General features: G+C 40.4%; 1 protein-coding gene across 4 annotated transcripts in view; it reads left to right on the forward strand.

The window, feature by feature from the left end:
• Positions 1-25330, forward strand: part of SPECC1 (sperm antigen with calponin homology and coiled-coil domains 1) — an 83222-nt gene extending 57892 nt beyond the window's left edge. For all 4 annotated transcript variants that reach the window (XM_021416211.1, XM_021416212.1, XM_021416213.1 and 1 more), the window contains 8 exons: positions 1033-1178; positions 1382-1482; positions 1844-1925; positions 5139-5289; positions 6455-6557; positions 18902-19018; positions 19365-19424; positions 20213-25330. In XM_021416211.1, coding sequence (XP_021271886.1) covers positions 1033-1178; positions 1382-1482; positions 1844-1925; positions 5139-5289; positions 6455-6557; positions 18902-19018; positions 19365-19424; positions 20213-20302 — 850 coding nt within the window. In that variant the 3' untranslated portion in view covers positions 20303-25330. The remainder of the gene's footprint in view (positions 1-1032; positions 1179-1381; positions 1483-1843; positions 1926-5138; positions 5290-6454; positions 6558-18901; positions 19019-19364; positions 19425-20212) is intronic.

Below are 27530 nucleotides of genomic sequence, written 5' to 3' on the forward strand. Positions count from 1 at the left end.
AAGACTCTCTTTTTATGCCACTAGACTTTGTTATCTAATTACAACTTTCCTAAACTAAAGCTAGGTAATTACACTCCAAGTCTGCCTGGGCGCTGCTAGGTAAGTACAGTGTCAGTGCTGAGCCATTTCAACCAGATCCATAAAATGCATGGCTGGAAGCATCAGTTGCACTGTATGATCGTGTTTGCAGTTTTACATAACGTGGACTTTTCTGTACTAATTTCTTTCAAGTTCACCACCTAATCCTGACTTTAAAATTTCCTGCCAATGGAGTAACTGAATGATCCTTATTGTTAAAATAGGGGCCTTACTTCTATTTTGAGTTTGTCTGTCTTCATTACGGCCACTGAATTTTGATATCCCCGTGTCTGTTAGAATGAAGCACTTTTAAGTTTTATTCCCCATATATCTGCTTATAGATGGTAATTGAGGGTTTACTCGTTCAGCAGATGTTTTTGTTGATAAGTTGCAAGAGTTGAATTTCAGTGTTTTTCATTATGTTTTCTGGTTTAACTTACATGGTTCTTATCTGAACTCTGTCCAGCTAATTATTTCTTTTCCAGTTATGATATTTTAACTGATAATAATGACGCCAGCAGAAGTCACATCAATTAAAAGAGAACATAGAATAACATCCTTCTGTTTAGCTATTTTCCTCATTATATACTGAGCAGTGCATTAGCCCATTGGCCCCAGTGCTGTGTTGAAAGCCAGTCTTCAGGTGATGATCTGTGGTGACTCGAATTTCACGGAAGTCTTTTTTCCATAATAACACTCTGTCCTCTGAAAAGATGAGAAATGGGGATGATGCAGCTAACAACAGAAAAAATTGTTAATAAACAATTTTCATACATGTTTTCAATGTTTGTTAGGCACACCAAAAAATGGTTGTGAGCATTATAATAGTGGGTCTATGTTTGGGTATTACAATAAAAGATGTGCCTCATTACATTTGCCTTACATATAAAGACCTTTAGTTTCTGCTTGCGCTTCCTGTTGCCACTGACTTTGCTCTGGTTTCTGCTTTTGCAGGCTGACAGCTGAAGAGGTAGAATCTATAGAGGCAGATACAGCCAACCGCTGGCAAGGAGTCTGCATTAGCAGGGCATCTCCCACACCATCAGAATCTGCAGCCACTGTGAAGTCGCTGATAAAATCATTTGACTTAGGATGCTCGGGTATGCTGTATGCTGTAGTATTTTTTCTTTTTGAGTGATAAATATGTATTTCTTGTCATTTGGTGTTGCTGCTTAGTGGAAATTTTCTGTCCGTGTTCGGAAGTACTGTCTGTGTAACATCACTATGTCACTGGTTCCCTGTTCTGCTGAGAGGAAGATGGTTGGTTTTGAAATGCAATTGTTTCCATGTTTTTTCTTTAAAGGTAGCACTGGACAAAACATCACGGTTCAGAAAGTCCCCAGGAGCCCTCTAAGTGGAATTCCAGTGAGGACAGCCCCTGCAGCTGCTGTTTCCCCCATGCAGGTACGGGGAATGCTTTCTATCAGTGGAGTGTTTAAGCAGATAGATGCAGTGCTTGAATGACACAGCTTCAGCATGCCAACGTATGTGCACTGACAAGGGGAAAGGGAAACTCATCTGTTTATTTGCAGTGAAACATCAAATGCTTTAGTACGAACAAAAAGGATCAAAGTAAGTTTGCCTTTGACTACAGTTTAGCGGTCTCGGTGGACGGATGTGAACTCCTTGGAATACAATTCTGAACTTTAATCACAGTTATCCAGAAAATAGGTTTTAGTTATTGGTAGTGAGAGTGAGAAACATCAGCATAAGTATGATGGCTAGTATTTTCTAATTCTCTTTTATGCGTTTGTTTGTTTCACAGAGACATTCTGTTTATAATAACACAAAGCCAGCCAGCAAAGGTGTTTCCAAGCACACAGATCTTTCAGACCTTCCACTTGCAGGTAAATTGCAGTAGATGTACAAATACTGCCTCTTTGCCAGCATTGTCATTAACTGTTAGTCCTTCTGGGCCACTTTTCCTCTTCACATATGGTCAAAGAAAACATGAAAATATGTATTAAGAGTTTCTGTTTTAAAGAGCTTATTAATTTTGTCATGTTTCCATTCCCATCTTGATTGTAGCCTTAGAAATAGGAAAAAAAAAACAACTGATGCACTAGGGTTTGCCAACACAAACTTGCCCTCTTTATTCCAAAGTATTCGTGGCACCTCTCTAATCCATGCCGTGGAACTGGAGAGGGTTGAATTTTGTTCAATATATATGTGTCTGGAACTAGTCCAAAACACTGACTTTTGGGGGCCTGACTGTTTCTGAATTGAGCTTCATTTGAAAGACATCAAACATTTCAGATACAGATGGGACTGTTTTAGGAGCAATCGTGTTTGGGCTTGAAAGAGTTTGTTTTGAGAGTTCTCAAGAGATGCATTTGTTTTCATTTCGCACTTCGCTTTTGTTCTCTTGTCATTTAATATTCTTTTCTACTAGTGTTTGTTTCCCCTTTTCTCTGGGGTCCTTTGTTTTGCTTATCTAGTCTTGAATTAGTTATTGCACTGGAATCGAAGTTAGTACCAATAGATGACTGGAATTGAAAGGACGGATGAAATATTACTCATGCAGTCAAATAGAAACTCTAGGGAGAGAAAAAAGGATCAGTCACAACTTCTTCAGTGGTAGAATTGATTTTTCTGCGATAAGTTTGCTAACACGGGAGAAATTGGAACCCACCTTCATTTTTGAAGTCTTCAGATAATTTGGTAAAATGCCCTTTCCTCCATTCGAAAATGAAGAGATGCTGGATCTGAACAGCAAAACAGCTCATAAGGATGGCAACATAAATAACATCTTGTCTGTGCTACCAGCTTCTGTATGAGTAAATGAAATGATAAGTGAGCAGAAGTTATTAGTGGAACAGATAGTTTACCTATGTATCAATTGATTTCCAGAAAATCTCTTGCATGAAAGTATATTCTGATCCTAAACAGAAGACTTTTTACATCTTTTATCAATTTACTCCACAGCGAAGTAATCTGTCAACTGTGATGTATTTTGAGTCCTTAGTAATAAATATCCCAGTTCAGGCTGTGGATAATTGCTATTATTACCCATAAACAATTGTTCTATGAAAATCTGTTGAAATCAACAGATATTTTATTAACCATTGTGTGGTAAAATTTATGGTCACTTACCTAACAAGTTCCTATATTTATCACTTCTCTTTGTACCTGGATTTGATTTAGTCCCAGTAATTCATTGCAAATGCTTTCTCACTATGAAGTTGTAATAGCTCTGGTTCCAGTCTAAATAATCCTAGAAGGCAGTTGATCCAAGTCCTATGCAAACAAGACTGAATTAAAAAATATCCCCAAGGAAATTCAGAGTTGAAGTAGTCTCCATAATAATAATCTTCTGACTGATTCTCTCTGACTAATATTACAGCAGTGTCCTGTGATGTCCTTAATCTGACCCAAATGTTATGTGGTTGAAGAGGAGAGTGGATTACTTTACAGAGAGAGATGATCTATGAGTATGATCTTTTCAGTTAGAATCAGAAGTTGACTGATTTTGTCCTGGAGTTTCTAGCAGCAAGAAGCAAGCCAGAGGAAGTATATTATTCATGCAAGTGAGATGCAAAGTACAGGGCTGGATAGCATTGCCTGCACCACTTTGGGCACTACTTTATAACTTAAGCGAGTAACCACAAAGTTTTTTTTTAAATCGTGCAAATTGATCATGCTAACAGGATGTGATTTTTTTCCTTAATCGAGTTGCATATTTTTCATATGATTATTATCTCATTTCTTTTTCCAAATGGCTCCTTGTATGCCCTCATTTTCCCCCTCTTTTCTTTGTAGCTATGTGCTTCCAGTAGCTTTTATTCCTATCTGGGAGCCATCCTTTTCTTTCTTGCACTATGCGTGAATGCATCCTGAATGGTTGGCTCAGCACTTCCTATTTGGATCATGCCATTAGCCAAGCTCAATTATGCTAATGACAGTTTAACAGAGCACTTCCTTACAGGCTAGTGAGAAACCTTCATTCCTCTTCATAATGTCTGGGTTTTATTTATTGATATGCCCTTTGCTGTAGATCTGTTTTGCTAAACAGAATATTCTAAAGTTTAAAAAGGTTCCAGAACCATCTGGAAGGATGTGCCTGTCTGGCAAGTGCTATAACACCTCAGTTGAAAATAAATTTAGGACTGAAGCAGTGATAGTACGCTTTGCTGAAACTAAGATAAGAAGGAATTCATACCCCTAGGTGTTTATTATTTAATAAATAACATGGGGAAGTAACTGAAAAGGAAGAGAGAATGTTAAATGTTCTGCATTCAGTTAATTCCTGATAACAACTCATAATGTGCTGCTCATGGATCCTGGCTTGTTGACAGTCTGTCTACAGAAAAGAAATCACCAGCCTTCCCAGTATTATCCATCACTCTACTTCATAGTTGATAGGCATGGAGATAATTTGATTTCTATGATCTCCTTGGCTTCTGTTCAAAAATTTAACAACTTTGGAATCCATGTCAACTAATTTTGTTGATTTTTGTGTATATAAGTGTATAATAAAAACAATACATAATATATAAAAATGCAGAGTAGATGTAAATAATAATAACACAGATGCATTTCCTGTGAACATATTGAGAGCTCCCCAAGTCATATTAAATGGGATGTCAAGCACCATGTGATAATGAATGCCTTTTACTGCTACCTTGAGCTGGTTGCATTCAGGAGGCAAGAAGCTTTCATGCTACATGTCTGCTAGTGGCAGGGAAAAGCAATTATTATACTAGGGCTGGTCAGGCCTCTGGTGAAGATATCTGGTAATCAGCTTTTGAACCTTTAAGTTTGCAGATTTTGGTATTTCCCCTCATTCACCTGAGGCCCCTACCCCCCAGCAGGAGTATCAATCACAGGAAACCAGGCAGTCCGTATTGTTGAAGTCATCAAAGCCATTCCTTGTTATGATCACCTCTAATCTGCTCAAGGTTTCCTAGCCCCATGTGTGTTTAATGAACAAATGAGTGTATTTGTTTAGAATCAAAACAACAGACTGCATATTGTGTGCTGGGTGGCAGGACAGTGATTAATCAAATTCCTCAGACTGCAAACTGACAGCTTTTTTTTTTTTTTCTTTTTTATTCCCACAGACCTTCTGAAGGGGAGAAATGAAGAGCTGAAACCGGACCATTACCTCCGTAAAAGCCCCTCCCTGGAATCCCTGAGCAAACCTCCTATGGCCTTCAGCAGCAGAATGCTTAACTCTACCCCCAGCAGCTTGAAACCCCAAAGCAAACTCAGGTACCAGCTAAGTGTCCTGGGAAAAACAGCACACTGGAAAGATTTGACGTATTACCTGGAACCAAGATTAATGTTTTAATCAGTGGACTCTTGTCTCCAGTAGAAAGCCTGCTGGCTATTCTGTCTAGTTCTGAATTACCAGACTGTATAAACTATACCAGATTCAAATTTCAAAATTCAGACTATAGTAAAAACAATTATCTGTAAGATGAGCAATCATGACAGAATGAGGATAACAAGTTTTCAGGAGCCATTCGGTTGTATGCCAGAATACCATCATTATCTTACTGTGGCTTTGCACATTATAGTGAGTTAAAAGCTAAAAGCTCTGAGGCCTAAGGGAGAGCCAGACTCATAATTTTCCTCTAATCTCCACCGTTATTCCCAAAAGTAGAAGCTGCAGGGTAGAGACTATGAAGATTTTGACTGTTGGCCTTAAGCTATCCTCTAGGCCTTGACTACAATACGGATTGCAGATATTTCAGTTTAATCAAGTACTTGTTCTGCAGCACCTCAGTTGGATGCAAATTGGCTGTTATGGATTCTCTAAGTAGAATATATGCTCTGAAGGCTATTACAGTTTGGTTTCCATTTAGATTCTGTGCTGCCATCCTGTTTTATCATGTGGATATTATTTTCAGTAGCACTGAAACACCCAAGTCCCTGATTAACCCTTGGGTACGTGGGTTACAGGTTTGGCCTGGGGAAGGGCAAACAATCCTCCTTCCACATGTTCAAGGTCTAGTTTGACAGAGCCGTGGACAACCTGATCAAGTGGGTGGTAACACTGCCCGTGGCAGAGCTTTTGAACTGGATGATCCTTAAGGTCCCTTCTGACCCCAGCCATTCTGGGACGAAGCCTCACTCATTTTTACCTTGAACCCAACTTGCTGGGTTGACTTGATGTGCAGGAGGACCCTGAGCTGAGACCTGGCTAGGCAATCATCAGACCCCCCACATTCCTTGGAGATCTTCAAGACCCACTTGGACGCTTTTCTGCTCAACCTCCTGTAGGGAACCTGCTTTTAGCAGGGAAGTTGGACTCAGTTATCTCCAGAGGTCCCTTCCAATCCCTATGATTCTATGATTCTATTTATACACTGGGAGAAATAAAAGAGAATTAAAACGTGCTTGTCTTCTTCTCCCTTATGCTCCCTTGGATTAGTGTGGAGAGAAAGGACCCATTGGCAGCCCTAGCCCGGGAGTATGGTGGTTCAAAGAGGAATGCTCTGTTGAAATGGTGCCAGAAGAAGACCGAGGGCTACCAGGTACATTTTTACTTTTCTCTGGAGAATATTTCATGGGTTTTTTTTCTGTCTGCGTGCAGTAAGCAATGTCATTTCAAAGAAATACTTGCATTTCAGTCTGCTGATTTTTACATGTTTATTTCTGCTGGATGTTTCTATCCTCTTCCTTCAGATTTCTTTAACATTGCAGTCCCTATTATTGCATTGTTTTTAGTTCAAGCTGAAATGTTTCCTGCATCAAAGATAACTGATGTTGAGAATTAGTGTATATGAGCAGCAGCTTCAATTTGATACCAGTTTTTGAAATGACATTTTAATACATTTTTTGCGTGTTACAAAATTTATGTATTTACTTACCTGGCCTTGACAAAATTGCACTTTAGGACCCCACTCTTTCTCATCTGCTGCAATTTAATTTTGCAAAGCGACTTTTGACTGCTTGAGAATGTGTAATTTCTTTGTGGAGTGATTTCCCATTGCAAAGCAGGCATTAGTTTTGTCCAGTTCTTGTATGGCCATTGCTGTGCTCATTAAACTCGGACTCATGTTCATATACGGATGAGTTAGACCTTTGACTCTGCTTGTAACTGAGCCTGGAGAAGGCAGTTTTAGACAACAGTTCATCCTGTGCTATATGCTGGGTGTGCAGGATAGTCTTGGTTTGATATAATGAGGAGGTTTTTTTTTCTTAAGAATAATATTGTTTGTTACTTAGAGCAGAAGACAAAAGCAGTTATCACCACATGATATGCACCCTGGAGCAGGTCTTTAATAAAAGCAGAGTCCAACTTTTAAAGTAAATAATACAATATTTTTTTTCTTCACAATCGCTCTTTATGAAGCATTAGCTACAGGGAGCAGGACATTGGAAGGAAAAACAGTAGCTTTTCCTTTAATAAACTGATCTATAAAAGTTCAATTTATTTCTTAGCGCTGGCACACTCATCTGACTTGCACAAACTTTATAGAAGGACAATCATCAGAGAAAGATCTTGACTTTAGACACGCCTTAGAAGCACTAAAGCTGAGGTTAGATAAGCCTCCAATCATGTGATGCTGCCTGAAAGGCTCCAGCGCTGTCTTGTGATGTTGCATCCTCTACTCTGTTGAATTTATACTCCTTTGTATCTCCTGAAATTCTCCTGGTCTTTGATTAGACTGTACTGGGGGAATATCTCCATCCAGTATTCAGATTATGATTAGTCAAATGCAACTTTTCTGAGTCTAACTTGTATTAAGCCAAAAAGACCATCTCTTGAGTAAGACTTCCTCCTGATAGTGTTGTCCTTTTTTGTTTTAAACGTCAGATATAGTGGGCTTCCTCTACTTCTCTTAAAACAGTCTAACTCATCCGAGTTCACTCTAAGAGCGGCAGTCCGTTGTTTTCTTTGTACAGTTACCCCCAGGTAGGACTAAAGATAATGCTTTTAGAAATTATTGCGTGGCACTGTGAATACACAGGCCTGGTGCTGTAGGTACCAGTCTGATAACTGGAGTGACGAGTATTCCCTCTGTAACAAAGTAGAAAAGGAGTTTTGTTTTTCTGTTCTGAACCGAAGTAGTGGAGCTGACTGTGTATCGGATAGCAGGCCACCCAGGAGGTATGCGAGGCAGCCCGTTTGTTTTTCCTTTTGATATTAGCCTCTGGAGGAAAGTATGTCCATGGTTCAGAGGACAGTGCGAGTCTTTGCCTTGCGTATGGCTGCTGAATGTCCAGCTGACGTTTCGGAAAAAAACTTGGTCATTTTGATTCCTGCTCTGATGAGACTCTTGTTGTGTCAACGGCTGTTCTCTGTCATTACCATTTCTAGCAGCAGAATGAGTCTTCAGCAGTTTCCAGAGAGAGCGGGTACGGTGCTGACAGACACTGTGTAAGCCAGGAGAGCGTGAGAAGTCCAGCTTGTGATGCACTGGGGGGCCTTATTGCTCAGAGCACGAGATTTCGGAGTAGAAATTGAAATCAAATGAACCAAAGGACAAATAATTCACTGATTTATGGTGAGAGTCTTCCCTCTCTATCCTCATTGCTTCATTTTGAAGCGTTATCTCTTGGATGTTCTTCCTCAGATTCTTGTTCCCATTGTGCTCTCTGCGGTGTATTCACTGACTTTTCTTGAACTGGCTTTTCCCTGACCCTTGCACTCGTATGATAAGTCTGATATTAAGCTCCACAGGGAGGTTTTTTTTCATTCTTGAGTACAAAGCACTAGAGTGGAGTAAAGAACATCATCCTCCTTCCTGTCGTAGCCACAGCACTGGTGGGAATGAAGTAATGAACTCTAGCAAGCAGAACCCTGATGACACGCATTACTCTTTTCCATACAGAATATCCTTGTCTGTGAGGTATCATCTGTGCAAGTTCCCATATACTCTGTCATGTTCTTTCTAACATGAAGCCCGGAACCACAAGTTGCCTTGGATGCAAGCTATTTTCAGCTTGGTGATGCAGTGGAAGGAGCAAAAATAAGACTTGGTGCTTCGCTGGCTAACTTCTTTTTTCCACTGTCACCATGTACTGCCTTCCAAGGTCCAATATTGACAGTTATAATGTGAGCTGGTGAGGAGGAGGGGAATTCCCTTCTGTTTAGATTATGGAGATACCAGATTTCATTAAAGGATACAAATAAAATGAATTAAAATAACTGATATGCGCAGTAGCTTCTACTACCCGTGTCCCAGATTCCCGGAGGAAAGCTGGATTAGTGACCTAGGAGAGTATCTGGGGATAAGACCTAGGGACCAGTGCACAAGGCTCCACTTTTAAATGCTTTAATCCTTACAAGGCTTATACTATAGATAGAAATTTACATCCTGCTGCTGGCATACATCCTTACACTGACTACAGTGGAACATTCCTTGGCTTTTAGCTTCAGTGTGCTGTTCCCCTGGAGGCAATCTCATAAAACAAGAGAGGGACACTGGAGGGGGTTGAGAGAAGTGCATAAATGAATGTTGGCCTGGAGAGTTTGATTTATTTTTGAAAAAGAAAAAAGAAAGAAAAAAGAAATTGCATGAGTTTCCAGTAACTGAGAAAAAACATGAAAGCGTCTGTGCCTCTAATCTTCTATGTCATTTCCAGGATCCCTATTCAAACAGTGATTTGTTATCAAAAAGATATAAACACTAACAAGAAAGAGTAATTATTTTAGAAAATGAAGCAGAAGCTCTAGACTGAAAATGAAGTTCAGCTTAATGGCTGAAAAAAAATACACGAGATCACATACACTATGGTATGTTTTACCATATGATTTCAACTGTCATATTTCAGTGCTTGGATGAATATCTTCTGGCATTTGGGGCATTGATTTTTGAATTAGGGGAAGTGCTAAAAAAAAATGGCAGCAGCAAAAAGAATTGCAGTGAAATAAGGCTTTGGGCTCAGCAGCTTTTTGCAAAACCTCCCTGAGGAAAATCTCCAGCTTGAAAAAAAACCAAACACCCTTAACCTAAAGTATGGCTCCCTGTAAGAATTGTGCACTGGCACATCTCTTTTGCTATACAGATGTAGACTGCTCCTTCTTACTACGTGAATTTGCTGATATCATGGTATATAATGTGGGGTGATGAGATGACCACACTGAGTACTGCTTTTGTGGTTCTGGAGCTCTATTACTACAAGTCCTTTAAACCACAAAGCCTGCTGAGAGTAAGTCATTTATGTTAAAATAGCTTTTGTTCTGTTGTCTAGTGTTTTTTTTCATATATTTAAAAATTCTGCATCATAGCAACAATGTGAAGTAGAAATTGGGTGCCTCTTTTCTAATAGGCTCTGTTCCCATGAACTGTAACTCCTGGAAGCTGCTGAAAGTCATTCTTGTTGCATTATCACCTCCCATAATCATATCATTAGTGACCGTGGTGTTATTTGAGTGCTCTGGTTCTATTTGCTCTCTGTGGAGATCATTTGTCAAGGGTCCAAACCTCTCTAGATTAAGTCTATTGCTAGCCACAGATGTATTGTGAACGCGTGGAACATCAAGAGGCACTTAACCCACGATCATTAGAGTTCAGAATTATTGTTTCTGCCACATACTCTCTTTAGAGAGGGGAGGGAATTGCTGCCACGTTAATAAATACGGTTTGCTTAAAAGAACTGTTTTCACATTTTTTCCAACAACTGCACGTCCATCCTATGGCACAGAGGACAAGAGAATCAAACACTTTTCTCCAAGAGTAGCGTCACAGTTGTTAGTTTTATCAGTGTTAAACTTAGTTTAACAGGGCCCATTTGGGATCCGCTTCTTGAAGAACTACCGTCCTTTATAACGAAACCATCTGTGTGGTTGTCTTAAGTAGAGGAATGTGAAATAGGAGGAGGTAAGGAGTGCTCTAGAGCAGATGTGCTGCCCTGTCTGTTCGCATATAGCAGTGCTACCTGTTAGCACTCATGCTAATTGGAGATGACCACTTAATTGGTAATTGTGATCTTGGAATTTGCAAGGACCAATCTCAGATCCAGTTTCACACCTCTGGAAGAATCACACCAGCATGCAGAAAGTCCTAAGCAGCGTGATACTTACCTAGCTTTCGTAGCTGCTTCTGGAGAAAGGAATTCCTTTTCATTATTCTGCATAAAATACGCTAGCAACTATGAGCAAAGCTAGAAGAAAATGATTTATTTGTTTCCCTGCCTTATTTAGAGTCACTTAATGTTGCAGTAAGTTCCAAGAATACCGTGCTGTTTCAAAAAGCATTCTTAGGGGCATGTAGAAACTATTTTAGAGCAATACTCTCTGACATTGTATTGTTCAGTCTGAATTAGCAAAGTACAGAAATCTGTACCCCCAACATTCTGAATATTTGTCTTGAAAGTTAGGAATTGTTTTCTGAAGCTTCAGTTTCTTAAGACACAGGAAGTTCTAGGGCTCCGATGAAGTATCCTGAGGGTATCTGTGCTCTGCATAGTTTGTAGAAATATAGAATGGCATGGAGAAGAGTCTGAATACTTCACCCTTATTCTTTGCTGTATGTATTAGTAGGAGTGCCTTTCGATGTGCTTCAGTTAGAAGAAGAAATGAGCCTGTCCTGAAGTATTCCTGCTATTAGGGCTATTCCAGCCTTGAGAGACAGAAACTGGATACAAATTGCTTCCAAGCATAACCTAAAAGTCATTAAGTGTAATTCTGAGTGTCCTTACTACTAGAAGCATAAAGCTGGTATATCGGACCGTGTAAAAGCTGTAGTGTCTGCGTTGTATTACGTTCTTCCTGTAGCAAGGATGCAAAAGCTTGAGGAGAAAAACAAGGGCTGTGTCAGTGTTTGCTGTTTGTCAAGTAATCATAGCAAGAGACCGGTTGACCAGTGTCTTGGCAGCAGATACAAAGCTTTTTACCCTCTTATTTTCGTTTTAAAGTCAGACTAACGCTACCTTTTTTAAAATGAATTTGTGGCTTTGTTTTTCTCACAGGAACTTGCATTCCTTTTCTTTTTTTCTGTTAGACATTATTTCTGCCATATCATCTTTGTTTTGGCACTATTATTCCATGGTGTTATCTCTGCTTTCCATGTTTTCTGTTTATTCTTTTGCTGGCTGGCTGAAGTCCAGCACATATTAAGTATCGCCCAAAGATGTACAAATGCACAAAGGCTGATGAGGGTACAGAGTTCGCTTTGGTCTGGTGGTCAGAGGGCCAATGCTTTTGCATTAGGGAGCTGGATGCTGCTGCTGGGCCAAGCAGACAAGATGCTTGTTTCTCGGCTGCTGGTACAGCAAGCAGGTGTGTTCAGGGGCTGTGTGTTGTGGGGAAAAGAATAAAAAGCTCCTTCATGGCCAGTTGTACAGGAACGTGGCTGAAGAAGAACACTGAACAAAACACCTCCAGATTTAAATGACAGCCATCTATTCATTCTGAGCAGTGTTCATGGAGGAACTCCTCTATGAATTCCTGTTTCTTCTGGGGAGAAATGGGAGGGTTTCCCTTCCGCTGCACCAACCTGCGTGCTTTGGATTAGAAGCATATGAGCAGAGCTTGCTGAGTAGACAGAAGAAAGCTGTCTATGTTAGTATTTACCAATGCCATTAATACATCAGAGTTCTCCTCTGGTGAACAATGGCATTTGTTCTAAAGTACCATACACTAGCGTATCTGTTCTGGTATGAGAGGGTGCACGTGCTTGTAATAGCACTGCACCCACAGCGCTTAAAGCATTCTGACATTTAGAAGTGGAACATATGTGCAGTGGGGTTTTACAGGAAGTGGTGTATTTCTGAGAACTGGTCAATATTTCTGTCTGAGTTTCTTTAACTATTGCAGAAAAGATTTTAGTTCTGTGAAGAGGATGCCGACTCTAGAGAGACTTTTCCAATCTATGCAGTAATTGAAGGGAGTCTTGGGAAAAGCCATTGAGATAGGAGGGCCTACCCCATGTTTAAATGAAAATTGATGTTATGGTGATAGGAGTTTTGCTCCCAAGTCTGTTTTGGGCCACCTCTGTGGTCGTGGCAGTCTCACATAATATTGCCTTGATTTCCCAGGATGTTAAAATACGGATCATCTTATCATCTCAGTGGATGATGATGAGTTTCAGTGATGTTTGGAAAGATACACTAACAATAGAACAATATTGAGGATTTTTTGATGAAAGAAAATGCATTTGAAATTTCAAGATATTCCTGATTCTTTTCCAGAATAATTCTTTTCTTATTCTACATAAAAACACTTAGATAGCTGATGGGGTGTATGCAGTTTCTCTTTATGCCCCAGCTGAAGCCAGGGCTGGGTCTGGAAAATATGTAGCACCCAAATCTTCACATGTTGGGGATAATCCATTTAATTACTCGTCTGCAAACCCCCTTCACAGTGATGCCAATTCCTAAACGTGCTTCTCTAATGTAGGCAACTAACTTGAGGCGAGTCCTACCTTTTTTTACACAAGGGGCTTTATCCTGAAAGCTAAAAAAAGTCTTTTGATTGGAAGGATAAAATAAATGCCCATGCAGCGCTCTCACGCGTAATTTTCTATCCTGCTGGGTAATTTTAAAAATAGCATTTACATTCTATCCATCCCAAAGTCCAAGACGTTTTCCTTGTGTTGCCTGGATGCGGTGACAATCCGTGAAAACACTGAATTGGTTGGTCACCAGCTGGAACAACTCCAAGCTGTGCTTTTAACTGGGAGAGCTGAGCCCTGTTGCTCCTTCCATCAATACTCTGTGCTGTTGGAACCTCTTCCTACCTTGTTTCCATCCTTTTCCATGAGCCTACCGTAGTCTGCAGCCTACGCCTCTGCCCAGGAATTGCAGGACGTGGCTAATGGCTGAACTGTCCATGCGGATAATTAGCAATAAGTGTGGGAGCGGTCACTGTGGTCATTAGCAATTCTGTGCCAGGGCTGCCTGGAGGAAGTAGCTAAGCTGCTGCCTTGGACACAGAGGGCAGCGTGTACCTCCCCCCCGCTCCCTCCATTCCTCCCCAGAATGTCTGTGTGGCCCTCGGAGCTGTGCTGCTGCATCTTCACTCTTGCAGCCTTGGCAGTGCAGGAACACAGCCCAGCCTGTTGCTTTTCTGCTGCTTGCAGCTGTGATGTCCTGTCCTTTATCCGAGATGTGAGGAGAGTGGTGCAAGTGTTAGCTGTGTAGCAGGAAAGGAGTTGGCTTTCAGCAGGTGAACATAACAAATACACTGAAGAGCAGAGGAGAGGTGCATGAGAAGAACTAATTAGTTCCTGGCCTTGCTGTGTAATCCACCTCTGCCTCTCCAGACACAGCTAACACCTCTCTCTCTCTGCCCTCCTCTCCAGAAGCTTGTGTGCAAAGAGATAGTTAAGTCCCGCAGTGAGGAATATGTACAAAATCCTGTTACTTTAGTAGCCTCTAGAGAGTTCTTTGAGGTAGGTGACCTTAGTAATGAGAATGTTTTCATAGGGTAATTAGTATTCAAAGCGGTTTGTGTTATTTGCTAGGAAAAGTTCACATGCATTGTGTGTGTGCTGTGTGCGCTGTGCCAGCAATGTGTCTCAAGCTTTTTCCTGGTTTACCAGAATTTACTTTCTTTCTAAAAAGTTGGTCGTAATATATTACAATGCAAAGAAAACCTAAAAACAAATTATAGTGAAATGTTTACCCGTCCACACAGTGCTGGGAGCAATTCAGCTGATGGGCACGAACAGATGCAGCTTGGCTCATTAAGGTGGTTACTTGTATGTACAGTTACAGTGATGGTATCCATGCCAGTTGCAGCTGTATTTCACCTTACAAGCCAAGGAAGCAGGTGGTCGCATAGTTATGTTATCACGTATTACTGTATCTCCCATTTGGTGCCACTTTTGCTTTTATTCTTGTGACAACTTCAGTTACAGCAGCACCGCATCTCTTATAACCAAAATGACAGAATGAAGCAATGAAGCTGCCTTGTAGAGTACATGGACCGCCCCGATACTTCATGAAGGAAGAGCTGAGCTTGAAGAATACGCAAATTATTTTATAATGACTTTACAATCTACTCTGAATGGTATCGCTAAGACAATTTATATTAGATTAGATTGTGCAGAGCTTTGGAGAGCACTGCGTTACCTATTCTTGCCAGTTTGACCCAATCTGGAAAGGTAATGAAGAACATGAGGCCTGCCTGACTTTCTGCTGTCTTCTTAGAAATCTGGTTTTTGAGAAACTGCATTGACTGGGAGCTAAACAAATCTGTGCTTAGTGCATGATGATAAGCTTGTTAATTTTTTGCTTTTTAATTGTCCCTGCTCCCTGTGAGTGCCTGGGGAAAAAAAAAGTCACAAACTCGCTTTCAAACATATTAAATGGGATAACCTTTAAAGAGCTGACACCACTTCCTTATTTCATTGTGCTGTGATTATATAATTTAACAGCATTTTATGTTATCCGAGCTACATTATTTCGTACATATAATCAGCAATAAGATGCACGACTTACTGACGAGTCTGGTAGAAGTGTTGGAAATATGAACGGTTGGGATGGAAACACTGAGTTTCAAAGAGGTTAAAACAATCCTCATTGAGACTGCAGCTGCCCAAACCATTTGAACTGGGGATATTAATATAGCCTGGAGGACAGAAGGTCGTTTGGCTTCCCTCCCTCTTGGCTAGCAAATTAATCTCTATACAATAAATAGTATTGCTGTTCCACAAGTTATTCTCGATTGTTTTGTTTTGTTTTTTTTTTAATCAAGAGGCATTATTCTGTGTATTCCATTTATGAGTAAAAGATTTGTAAGAGAATTCAAGAAGTTTCCTAGTAATGGATTGACATTTTAAATGTGATAGGTAAATCACTTCAGATTTGCAGCCACCCATTTAAAAGAGCTGTGTGCAATTGTCCAAGTCATCTGGGTGTACCCTATAATTACAGAAGAATCCAGGCAGTCTTTAATTTTAGGCATTCATGTCTTTCATCCATGTTAACTAGACCTGACCACGCTTTCAATTCGCCCATATTTCCAGCAAACTGCCCAGATGTTTCATATCTTTGGAACATTTGAGATGAACTGGAGAATTCTGTTTGCTCAGATTAGCTCATGCTAAAAGGAGCCCTTCTTGTATTACTTCTTAGGTCGTGTTTAGAACTCACCTGATCAGAGCTTGGAGTTTCTGTGCTTCCTTTGGTAGAACCACTTTGGCTGAAGCCCACTAATGTGTCCCCCACCAGTGAGGGTGAGATGAATCCAAATTAATTTGTTGTTTCACACGGCTGTTGTTGAAGATGAGTGAGTGGAGGTGGTCCTTGGGAGTTGTCTTTCAAGGTACCCTGATCAGATTTTGCATTGGAAAGGTCAGCATCCAGATTTGCTGAGATGTAGCTCATGGAAGGGAGGATCTTGTCCAGGCATCCGTGTCTAAATATAATGACTTAAAAGCACCAAACGTTAAGACTTTTGGTTTGTGAAGGCGATGTGGGTCTTCAGTTAGTGATAAGGAGGAAGGATTCTGGAAAGCTGAGCTGATTAAGAGGGAGCTGCTCTTAAAAACAAGGCAATTCCCTTTGGCTTATTCAATACATTTAACTAGTTCTGTCTTCAGTATTGAAGTTTATATTCTCTGTGGACTGAAATTCAGTGATTAACCACTCTGGCACATTCCCAGCGTGTTGTTCTGAGAGGCAGGAGGGCAACTTGTGTGCTGGGGGTGGGTGGGAAAAGAGATGCGAAGGATGTATTTACTGCAGGCTTCCTTCCACAGAGTTCCAGCTTAGCTTCAAGCTGATTCACGTTTATAATTCCTAATTTTGGGTCTTGCAGAGAAAAATTATGACTCAGAGAGCCATTGCTGCAGGCACAGGATTTGCATAGCGGGAATGTCTTGGGTCAGTATTTAACATACTCAGGCTGTAATGAGGAGCACATGAGGTCATTGTTGCTTTTTGCTGAAGACTCAAAGATGCAGTGAAATCCGACGGGGTGGTTGTTTTTTCCTCAGACAAACAAGGAATTGTTTTTAGTGACAAGAGATCACACAGATTTCCCTGTGGGTTTTTAGGTGGCTCTCGCAGCGCTCTGTTATCTGCAAGCGAAGGTCCTGGTCCTGGAGTGGGGGGCTGATGTTAATGACTTGCAGGTGTTCGGTGCCTTTTGGACTTAGCATGTCACTAATGCTATAGATAATACATATGATCTCTAAATAACATTGCCTAGACTTGTTTTTATTATTTTTTTTTTTACTTTGCCTTATGTCGGATACATTAATATACATAGAAATGAACCATGCTGAGTACTTCCAGACAGTTGAGCTCCCTGCGTGCTTCTAGATCCATCTTGTATTGTTCCCGCTGCATGTATGAGCTTTCTTTTGAAGTGAGTGGAGTGTTTTCACTGACAAGAAACCTGGCTGCTACCCTGGAAATAGCTTTGTCTGGGTTACCCTTGCACTATTTGCTGTCCTCCATCACTGTCGTAGCAAACTTTGCACTCTCAGGTCTTTCTCTGCTTCTTTTTTGCCGCTCCATTGGGCATGTCAAGATTCTCATGTCGTGCTCTTGTGGCCGGAGTATTTTAACGTGAAATATTCTGTACTGTTTCAGTTTGAGTCATATTTTATTGTAGACACTTATTTCTAATCTGAAATCCTGACTGGACAAAGTCCAGGTTGGACAACTAATCAATGAGGCATAAGTGAAAAGCATGTGCTGAAATACTTCCCGTCTGGGCTTTAGTGCTCCTGCATGAGGTTTTATGTGAGAAATGCAGTAAAAGCTTTGTTTTGGGGGGAATCTTGAAAGAAGATGGAAAATAGCTAAAGAAAGTTAAGTAGCAGAGAGTGAGGGCTGACATTCAGTGCACTGAAAATATGGTTAAAAGGGGAGTTCAGGGTAGCTGTGCACCTGCCATGGTGCGAGAGATGGTGCAGTATTGACGTATCCTGGAGCCTTCCATGCTCTGCAGTGAACACTTGGATCTTTTCTAACCACTATCCCTGTTCTGTTTTTAGCTTGTATTTGGAACTACAGCAGTAAAACCAAGCCATTAGGGTTCCTGGGCATGCTGGTATGGCTCCATCAGTGCATACAAGAAAGTTAGAAAGGTCACTTTGTTCACAGAATCAGACGGGGCCACAAGTGTATGTTTAGCTGTAGCTCTGCTCATAACAGAATCCATGAAACACGAGTGCACTCTGTGTCCCCAGTAATGTTTTTATTTTAAAGGTGTTTTTAAAGGTGGCTGATTTTAAAACATCAGAATCTGTTTTGCTTTCTTGAGCAAACTCAGGATTGTTGTCATGTTAGGAAATGTGTTTCAATAATGTTTAAATATCTGTTTATTTCTGTTCTGTCAGGATCTTGTACTGTTACCAGGGACTCTGCCACCTTTATTTGTCAGCAGCTCTGGAAGTAGGAGAGTGAGCATCAGAAAATCTGTTCTGTCCTCAACTACTTAAGGCTCATTTTGTGAATTTGGATAGACAATCAAATTCTGTATCTCAGAATTCCCGTTCTTTATCTGCCTTTTGTTAAGTTCTCTATGATGTGCAAATGAAAGCTGCTGCATTGACAGAGAATATAAGAATGCAGACGTGCCTTCATGCAAACAACTCTGCAAATTAGGTGCATCTGCCCAGCTCCTGGAAAGCTGCCCATTCAGCTGTTGGTGTTGCCAAGTTGGAGCCTCCCTCTCATACAAATAAGCACATTCTTTCTTCAGGGCTTGAGAACTAGGTTATATTTTACCACTTTGGTATGGCTTTTGATAAGTCATACTTGTTGATTACACGTCCTCATTACAGCATGTATCTGTGTGAAGGTAAACATGAGGTCAGATACACAGAGTCACAGAATGGTTGAGGTTGAAGGGGACATCCGGAGGTCATCCGGTCCAGCCTCCATGTTCAAGCATAAAAACAGTTGTTTGTAGATTTTATTTTTATTTGTAATGTAGCACTGTTAAGGAATGGTTTGTTTCCTTTTGCAGAATATTGATATTACCAACTTCAGCAGCAGCTGGAGTGATGGGCTGGCCTTCTGTGCTCTCCTGCACACATATTTGCCTGCACATATTCCTTACCAAGAGCTCAACAGCCAGGATAAAGTAAGTTTTGTTGTACCTAATCCTAAACAACCTGCTGAATGCACAGTGAGCATTATCCATTTTGATGGAGATACAGTGCTCCAAGATCTTGGTATTGATTCATACAAAATGAAAAGGTGGGAGCAACAGCAAGAGGCAAGTGTCATTTCAGAACTCAGCAGAGAGACTGTAGCTTTTCTCATCTGAGGCCTGATCTAGCCATTTTGTCTGTGAAAATATCAAACCTAGTGTTTCTCAGTTTTCAGATGTACCTGCTTACTTAAACTTGCTGATTGTCCCAGACACAAAGTAGAATTACAGAATCACACTTTGATAATCCTTTTGAACCTTTGTTTTATTTTTACAGAAGAGAAATCTGCTGTTAGCATTTCAAGCTGCTGAAAGCGTGGGCATCAAACCCAGCTTGGTGAGTAGTCTACTTTTAGAAAGGAAAGAATTGCTGCCTACATCATTCCAAAGCCTTTGTTGTCATCTGGCTGGTCAGTCAGCTTGCACTGAAAATGTTCATAGCGTGCTAGGGAAGGCTGCAGCACCATCTCTGAAAGTTTGCGTTGTTTTGAGAACTCCCAGCAGACCAAATCTGTAGTGTCACTGAATTAATACAATTTAAAGTAACTTCTGGAGGTCATCTGGTATTAAAATGGAGAGTATTGATTGTGTCTTCCTCTCAGAAGCTTATTCCAGAAGGTGATTCCTGTTTTCATGGGCAGAGCCCTATATCTGCCCTCTAGATCATTTTCTTTCCTTTTGTTTTAGAGTATTGAGAAACAGAAGGATAATTTTCTTGTTAAACTGTTTAAAAAGCCTTTGCATAAATCGACAATTTGATGGCAAGAAAAGTAAGGTTAATATGAAAGAGGAAATATTATGCATTCATAAGCTAAATTACAGAACCAAGGACATGCAAAGAAGCAGTAATTTAAATAAAATGAAATTACATAGAGAATTAATCTTTGATTACAGATGGAAGAGACCTTTCCAGGATGTACAGTGTTTAAACAGTTTGTTCTTTAGCCAGAGTTTTACAATTGCAGTCGGCCAGTCGATTGTTCCCATGGACTTCTATTCTGTTATGTGGCTTTAACGTGCTCTGAAGTGGAAGCAGTAGTGTTCAGTAACAACAGCTACTCAGAGGACCCAGGGATGCTCCCAGTGGAAGTGCTTGACTAAATTTTGACAATATGTCCCATGCAGGAACTCAGTGAGATGATGTACACAGACCGGCCAGACTGGCAGAGTGTGATGCAGTACGTCGCCCAGATTTACAAGTACTTTGAGACCTGAGATGGCAGAGCAAGAGGTGGACACAAGTGGGGAAGAGAACAAAGAATACCACAGATGCACTCGATCACTTTAAAAATCCCCTTGCTCCTCTTCCACAACCAACCTAAGCTCTTAGTTTGAAAGAAAGCTCTTCCATAGTTTTGATTATCTGGGACTAAAACCAAATAAATAACCATTGTCCATCCATACAAACCAAATTCATCTGCGATTTTGTTTCTGAAGAGGATTCCTTGCGCTACACAATGTTTACCACAGACCAGTCTCTACCAACAAGAGACCTCCTACAAAATGAAGTTTTAAATCAGTGTGGACTATGCTGGTACTCAAGGGAAGTTGGGAGATTAATTCTAGTACAAAAGCTCACAAAAATGCTCTTCTTGCCCAAATATATTTAACTCATCCCAAATATGTTTTGTTTTCTTCCCTCCATATATTTTATGGGACGACATGACAAATGCATGTGTGTCGAACTTTAACCTGAGTTATTCTCACGCATCTGCCCCACTCAGTCTGCTAGTTTGTTTGCAGTAGCTTATCCAGTAGGATAACCACACCATCATTTGTAACTTGGAAACCACGCTCTGTTCCACCACCAGTTAGTGAGAGAACTTTAGAAGATACTGTTATTTGTTGAGACTCCATTTCGGATCAGACAGATGTAATCTCAGAGAAAAACAGCTTTGTTACAACAGTTTCATTGCTGTAGCTTGACTGTTAGAGGATGGAGCCTTGTTTCTCAGCTGTCTATACAGGCACTGTTAGCATAGGAATATTGCAAATGCAAGTTACTAGCTTTAGTTTACAAGGTGCCAGTAATCAGGTGGTGACTCTCTAAGCAGTATATTGACATCTCAGTAGTTCATGTTTTTGTGAACTGAGTAGAGCAACTTCTCTTTTCTGCGTTGATCCTGTATAATCAGCACAAATAAGTAATTTCTGCGTAGAAGGATAAATCTTGAGACAGCTTATGCCCTTTGCAATGAAATGTAGTCCATAGGGCACTGTTAAATGCTTAGAAGTGATGTTACCCTGTAAAAGAACACAGTAATGTATTGGTAACAATAGAAGTTGCAGTTTCACTCTGCAAATTGCAATATATTACTGTGTTCCCCTCTTGGTGTCAGATATCTTTAAGGCGCCCGAGAATAGCCTTTCAACTCAATAATACTATTAGTAAGATGTCTGAAGTATACTGTTTAATTTACTTACTGATTCTCTTATTTCACTCCATGAAGTTAAATTTTATGTTCATCTCCAATGGCGGAAGGATCAAACTCAATTAAAGGCTTCTTAATTTGTTCTAGGAGCAGGTCTTAGAGAATATGCTGTACAGGATCTCACAGAAGGCTGCTAACCATTTTAGATTATACTGCTAGAAGAAAGGAGTTGTTTAGTTAGTGTGTTTAACCCTGTGACCCAGACCTGACGCTTCATGAATGTTAATCATAGGCAGCTAGGGATCATTTTTCTCTTAATAAGTTCATAGTGTATGCTCGCTGCTCTTAGCACTTGAAAAGAGCTCATGAAATAGAAACAGATGATTTCACAGAAGACACATGATGTTTCATGTTTTCTGGGGCTTTGCAGGTGCCTGATCTCAGCCTCTGGCTTCCCCATAGTACTTCATTGGGTTTGTTTGTTTGTCTTTTTCTTTTTTATATCATTTAATTAGTAAACAAGCTGTTTCAGACTTTGGTTTTCCTCACAGCAAAATCAAGATTTAGGGGATAAGTGACAGCAGCCAAGGTCAGGGAGTGCCTCGAACAGAAAGGAAGATGGAGGAATACAGGGTATGCGTGTTTCACAGTAGGAGGAAAGCAGCACTAGCTCTGAGTTCCAGTCTGACACTTATTCTAATCCATCACCCTCAGGAAATTCTGATTCCAATCTTTTGAGAGTCCACGTGATAAAAAGTGGTGCACACTTACAGCGCCTTTCCACTCCTTGGTGTCATGCTGTACTGTGAGAAAGTGACTCTAAATGCTTGGGCAGAGTTATTTCCTTGCAAGAGAGTGCTCTCTACATTAAATTAAGTCCGCAGTAATTTTCAGCATACACTCTGCCATCCCTAGAGAGCATAGGATGCATTGCTCTAAGTGTTCTCAAATATAAGTTTCCTGTTATGTGATAAGATGGAAAAGAAAAATAGTTGCTAAGCAGATTTCATTTAGGAAGGGACCTACGCTGCACAGCTCCTTTGCCTCGTGGATGCAGCAGGCTCTTTTCCCTTGAGGTATCCATTGGCAGAGATCCCAACTCTCCAACAGGCTGTAGTTCAAAGCGTAGTGAAGTCAACACAGAAAATTCCGTATTCCTCAGTGGGCTTTGGATCAGGCACTTGGAGAGATGAGAAAAACTATTTTCATTCCCAGAGTCTGGAAAACATTTCAAAGTCAGAGGGCTCCACGTGATCCAGAAAAGAAAGATCATCTTAACCCTCTGATCACTGGAAGTGCTTGTGTTCCGCGTGGCTGTCCAAATGTAAGCTACATACATATGTTATCTAATATCTCAGTTTCATTTGCTTCAAGCACCGTTCTGACACTTATTCTAATCTGTTTTCCCAAGGCTTACTAGCTTTACAAAGCTTTTGGCCGCTTGATCTGGTGGCTTTCAATTTTTAAATCAGTTTTACAAAGCACTCTTTCTATCTCTGCAGCTTATTTTCTCAAGCCTCCCCCAGCAGCATAGTCCAAGCACTAATTCTACGCAGTTCTAATGGTATATTCATAAAAACACGTTCACTTACCTGGGAGTTGGAACAAGGAGTTGTCTGTCTGTAGAGAACAAGATACCAGTTTTACCATTTGCTCAGTGTTACTTTCCAGCCTTCAGACCTGCAAAACATCTCACTTCGAAGTGCTGACAATTGGAGATTGAGGTACTCTTCTGGGTTATTTTTTGAGATGAAGAATTGTGTTTATGGGTTCATTTAAGCTGCTACATTGTTGTGTATTTTTTTTCCTTTGGAACATTGCACAGTTACATTTGCAGACCTAGATTTTTAGAAAAGTCTGTGGCTTTTTGCTGCCTCAAAATTTGAATATAAATTTAAGTTTGTCCCATACCAGGTGCTTCAGACCAGCGTGATGTTCAGAAAATATAAAGTGACTGTGAGTTCTAAGGCATCTCAAATTGGAATTGCAAAATTAAAGTTCTAGCTGCCATTAATGTTATCGAACTTGTTAATTGAGATAAGCTACAGTGTATAGGAAGTCTCTGAAAATTGCTAGATTGGAACACGTGATGATGTGATATGGATGGTATCAGCAACAACTAACTACCTAAATCCTTTCTGGCTCTGCCTCTTAGGAGTAGTGGATCTTTCCCTGATGCAGGCAGATGGAATTGCTTTACCACGTGCTCCTTAAATGTACAGTAGCTCTAAAACATAACTGCATTTATTTGTGTCCTTGGGTAGTCTGTCAGACTCCAAGAAATCATAGAGCTGATTTTGGATGAGCACGTGAGAAAAATGTTTAGGATTGGGATTTCAGTGGAGTTCCAAGGAGGGATATTGCGTTGTGTGATTGTTTCACTACAGCTGCTAGAGGAAAGGGAATTAAAAGTGTGGAAAGTGGTCTGACTTCCAGAATTTGTGGTGATTTATAGAAGGTACAAAGTATATCATGGTTTGGGAAGGTACAGAGGAGTTGAGAAGAGAGTCCAGACTCAGCTCTCTAAGAAGGTTTTCTAGAAGGGCTGATGAGCTGTTTCTGAAAGTACGCAATGAAACTGCCTGGAGTGAAAGTCCAGTACGTGAGGAGAGGGAACAAGATGTAAATGAATACCTGCACCTGAATGGACAGCAAAGGATACGGATGTCTGTAGGATTTCAGCTTGAGAGTCCTGACTGACTGCCATCTTGAGTGACATTTCTCCTAAGGGTGCAGCCTGGGATGACCCTCAGAAGATGAGGAGGGAAGAGAACCCAGAACTTGCTGCCTTTGCCAGGCTTTCCTTTCTGTGACTGTGATCTTCATGGGAATGTCCAAAAGCCAAAGATTCACTGTTTTTCTCGTGCTGCGGCAAGGCAGACCCACTAAGCAGACTGATTTTTGACTTAAGCAGGTTCTCCAGTTTCCATTCAGTGAGACGCATTCTATTTCTTGACTTTTGGCAGGTTTTCTTTCTTTCTTTTTTTTTTTTTTTTCCAGGTTTTCTGTATGATTTTTCTTGTTTTGTGTGTGCAACCACTATTTGTGAGTTTTCTGTCCAAACCAAATAGGTGCATGCTGGCAGAAGGATTGGTTCTGCCCTATTTGATTCCCGACCTGGAGCTCTTCAAAGTCCAGCTTTTGACTTCATTGGCTTAACTCTCACTTCCTTGACAACGACAATAAGAGCATTGGCTCATCCAGTTGTAGGTTGTTTGCACCTCCCTCATCTTTCTCTGCTTATGGTACCAGGTCTTCCATTTGGAAGTATCTTATGGGACCAGCTGGTTGCAAAGCTGCACCTTGTGTATCTGATTACGTGCAGAGTCTGTATGGGATGAGATTATGCATTTTCCTGTCAGAAGAGGGCTTTTGCCTAAGAAGACTCAGGGCACTGAGCATTAAGACATTTTTAAACCCAGCAATAACTTCTACTATGCTAGACTCTATTGTTTTTTTAATCAACTCCAGTGCCATTTAGACTCACCCACCAATGCGGTGTAGGAACGAGTTTATAACATAACTACAATTAACATTTTTCACAGCTGATGGTCTCTACATTTTTAACTTGCACGTGTGCCAAGTTCCATGGGGTGATGCTGGACACAATGTTTTTATTGATTATTGGTCCGGACTTGAGTTTGTCATGTGGGATAATCATCTCTAACAGTCAAGTACTTTTAGCTTTCTCTATTGGATACAGATGTTACATCATGATCTAATTTATACAAAGAGCACATTAGAATGTATATACTAGGCATTGCCAGATTCGGACATGCTAATATTTAAAGATTAACATTATTGAAATGTATGATGCAAAAAAAAAAAAAAAACCATGTAATATTTCTAATAAATCTTTTTCTGTTTCTGATGTTTTTGTAATGTTTCAAATATCTACATACAAATCTGATTCATCTGCAGACTGCGGGGAAGCAGGGCTCCCAGGAGAGGTTTTAAAACATCCTCACGGTTCATTGTTTCTCCTACACTGGTAGCAGAGAAAATTTGATCAGAATCTTCTTTTCAATAAATACATCAATTTCCATTTTTTAAGTAACAGATGCATTTGGATGCCTTTCAGAGATTGTCTTGGGGATAAAGGAGTGTCAGATTCTGAAACAAACTGTATTGAAGACACAGTAAGAAACCATCCTAATGCAAAGGAAAGGAAGGAACACAGGAGACACTGGTATGTTTCTGCAGCAGGAGAGCTTAAGTGACTAGAGGATTAAGGAAGAAGTAGTCAAAAATTGAAAACCAAGGACTCGTGACTGGAATAAGTGTAAATGTAAGTCACCAGTAAGGTGGCCAAATGAGTTACAGGCTGCAAAGTACGCTCCACCTGGTGACGTTATACGTGATGCTGAGGAGTAGCACACTATGTGTGTAGGGCTAGAAAGATGCATTCCTCTGCTGGTCCACGAACCAAGCAATACAAACATGAGAGACTGAATTCCTGTTGCCACGTCAGTGGCCAGGCCTATCACTGTTCTTTTTCCCACAACAGAGAGGACCAGCATATGCTGATCTTTTGAAAGGAAGCCACATCACCATCTGACGAGTGACACCGTGGGTGGAAATGAAGTTTGTGTTGGAATTGCAGGTAGGGCTGAGTTATGGAAAAGAGGGCCAAAATAATGACTTCCTGTCAGAACCAGAACACCAAGCAATGATGATCGTGGTGACATTTATTACAAACATTCCATGGAGTAAAGAAGAGCTTCCTGAATTCTAGACATTCTCCCGGGATAGAATTCTTTAATCCAGCTTGCACAAACAAAGAGGGCCATGGAGATCTGAGGTCAGCCCCGTGGATGCTGTGTTCCAGGACAATATTCAAACTACAAGCTTTCAAAGATGCTTGGATCTGGTTTGTTACAAACATGTCTGAGAATGCCTCAGAGTGTATGTTATTCGTATTCATTTGACAAACAGAAAACTATATCCAGGACTTTCAAATTCCAGAACACTTTTCAAAGAAGCTGGACTTTATCTCATGTTGACAATACTAGAAAAATGGAAATTGATTCAGCAAAGAAAATGAGAAAATAAAAGAAATGTCTGAAAATTTAAATCTCTTCCAGCCTCTCAGGTACATTTGTGTCCGGCTGTGTAGATGAAAGCTTGTGAGAAATGTTCTCCTTTGCATAATCCAAACTACTTTGCCTTTCCCCACCTAAATATCATGTTTCAGCCATGGATTTTCAACGCAGGGTTGGTCCCTCCTTGTGGCAATGTCACAGGGAAAGCAGTGTTGTTTTGATGATTGGTCTGATTCAGACAGCTTTACCTCCTGGACACAGTATGATCACATGAAATGGCAAACTAGAGTTCCTAATTTTTTTCAAGCTGCCACTTTATTTAGAAATCTTGCCATAGCTCACTTAGAAAGCACTAGACTCAGTGTTTGTACCTCTGTGGTCTTTTGCAAAGAACTTCTCAGAACCAGCCCTGTCTTACCCTCTGGAAATCTCACCATCATCACGAATGTGTTATGCACAAAGAGCAGAACTCTGGATTCTTGCATTCATTGATTGGATGATCTTGGAATAAAGCAGTTCATGTCTGTCTATCTAAAATTCCAATCCGTCATCAATCTATTTTATCTATCCTTTTCTCTGTCCTCATTTTTTAGCTATTAATTCTTTAGGGCAATGACTGTTTTTGCTAGTTTATTTAGCCTCTAACCACAATGTGGAGTCAGTATGTGGTACTGTGATATGACTGATTAATAATCAGACTGGACTGATTTTGTGATGTTTCACCTCAGGGGTGTGAAATCCTGATTGTCTGCCTTACATACTGGTGAGCAAAAACTGCACCTACCAAAGTCTTCGTTCCATTCCCTGTCTATAAAACAAAATGAATCTCTTGATAGCTTGTTGAACCATTCTTTGTACAGTACAGAGATACCAACGGCTAGCAAGATACGAGTTACTGCAGCTACTTTAGTTCATGTTTGCTTTCTTTTTGAACAAGTGATCAAGCAGACTGTGTCTGTTTGTTGGCTCTTTAAAATCTGTCACCGTATTCCTTGCTTGAACAGTAATTGCTACAAAACACAAAGTCTT

Source organism: Numida meleagris, chromosome 18, assembly GCF_002078875.1.
Source record: "Numida meleagris isolate 19003 breed g44 Domestic line chromosome 18, NumMel1.0, whole genome shotgun sequence".
NCBI lineage: Eukaryota > Metazoa > Chordata > Aves > Galliformes > Numididae > Numida > Numida meleagris.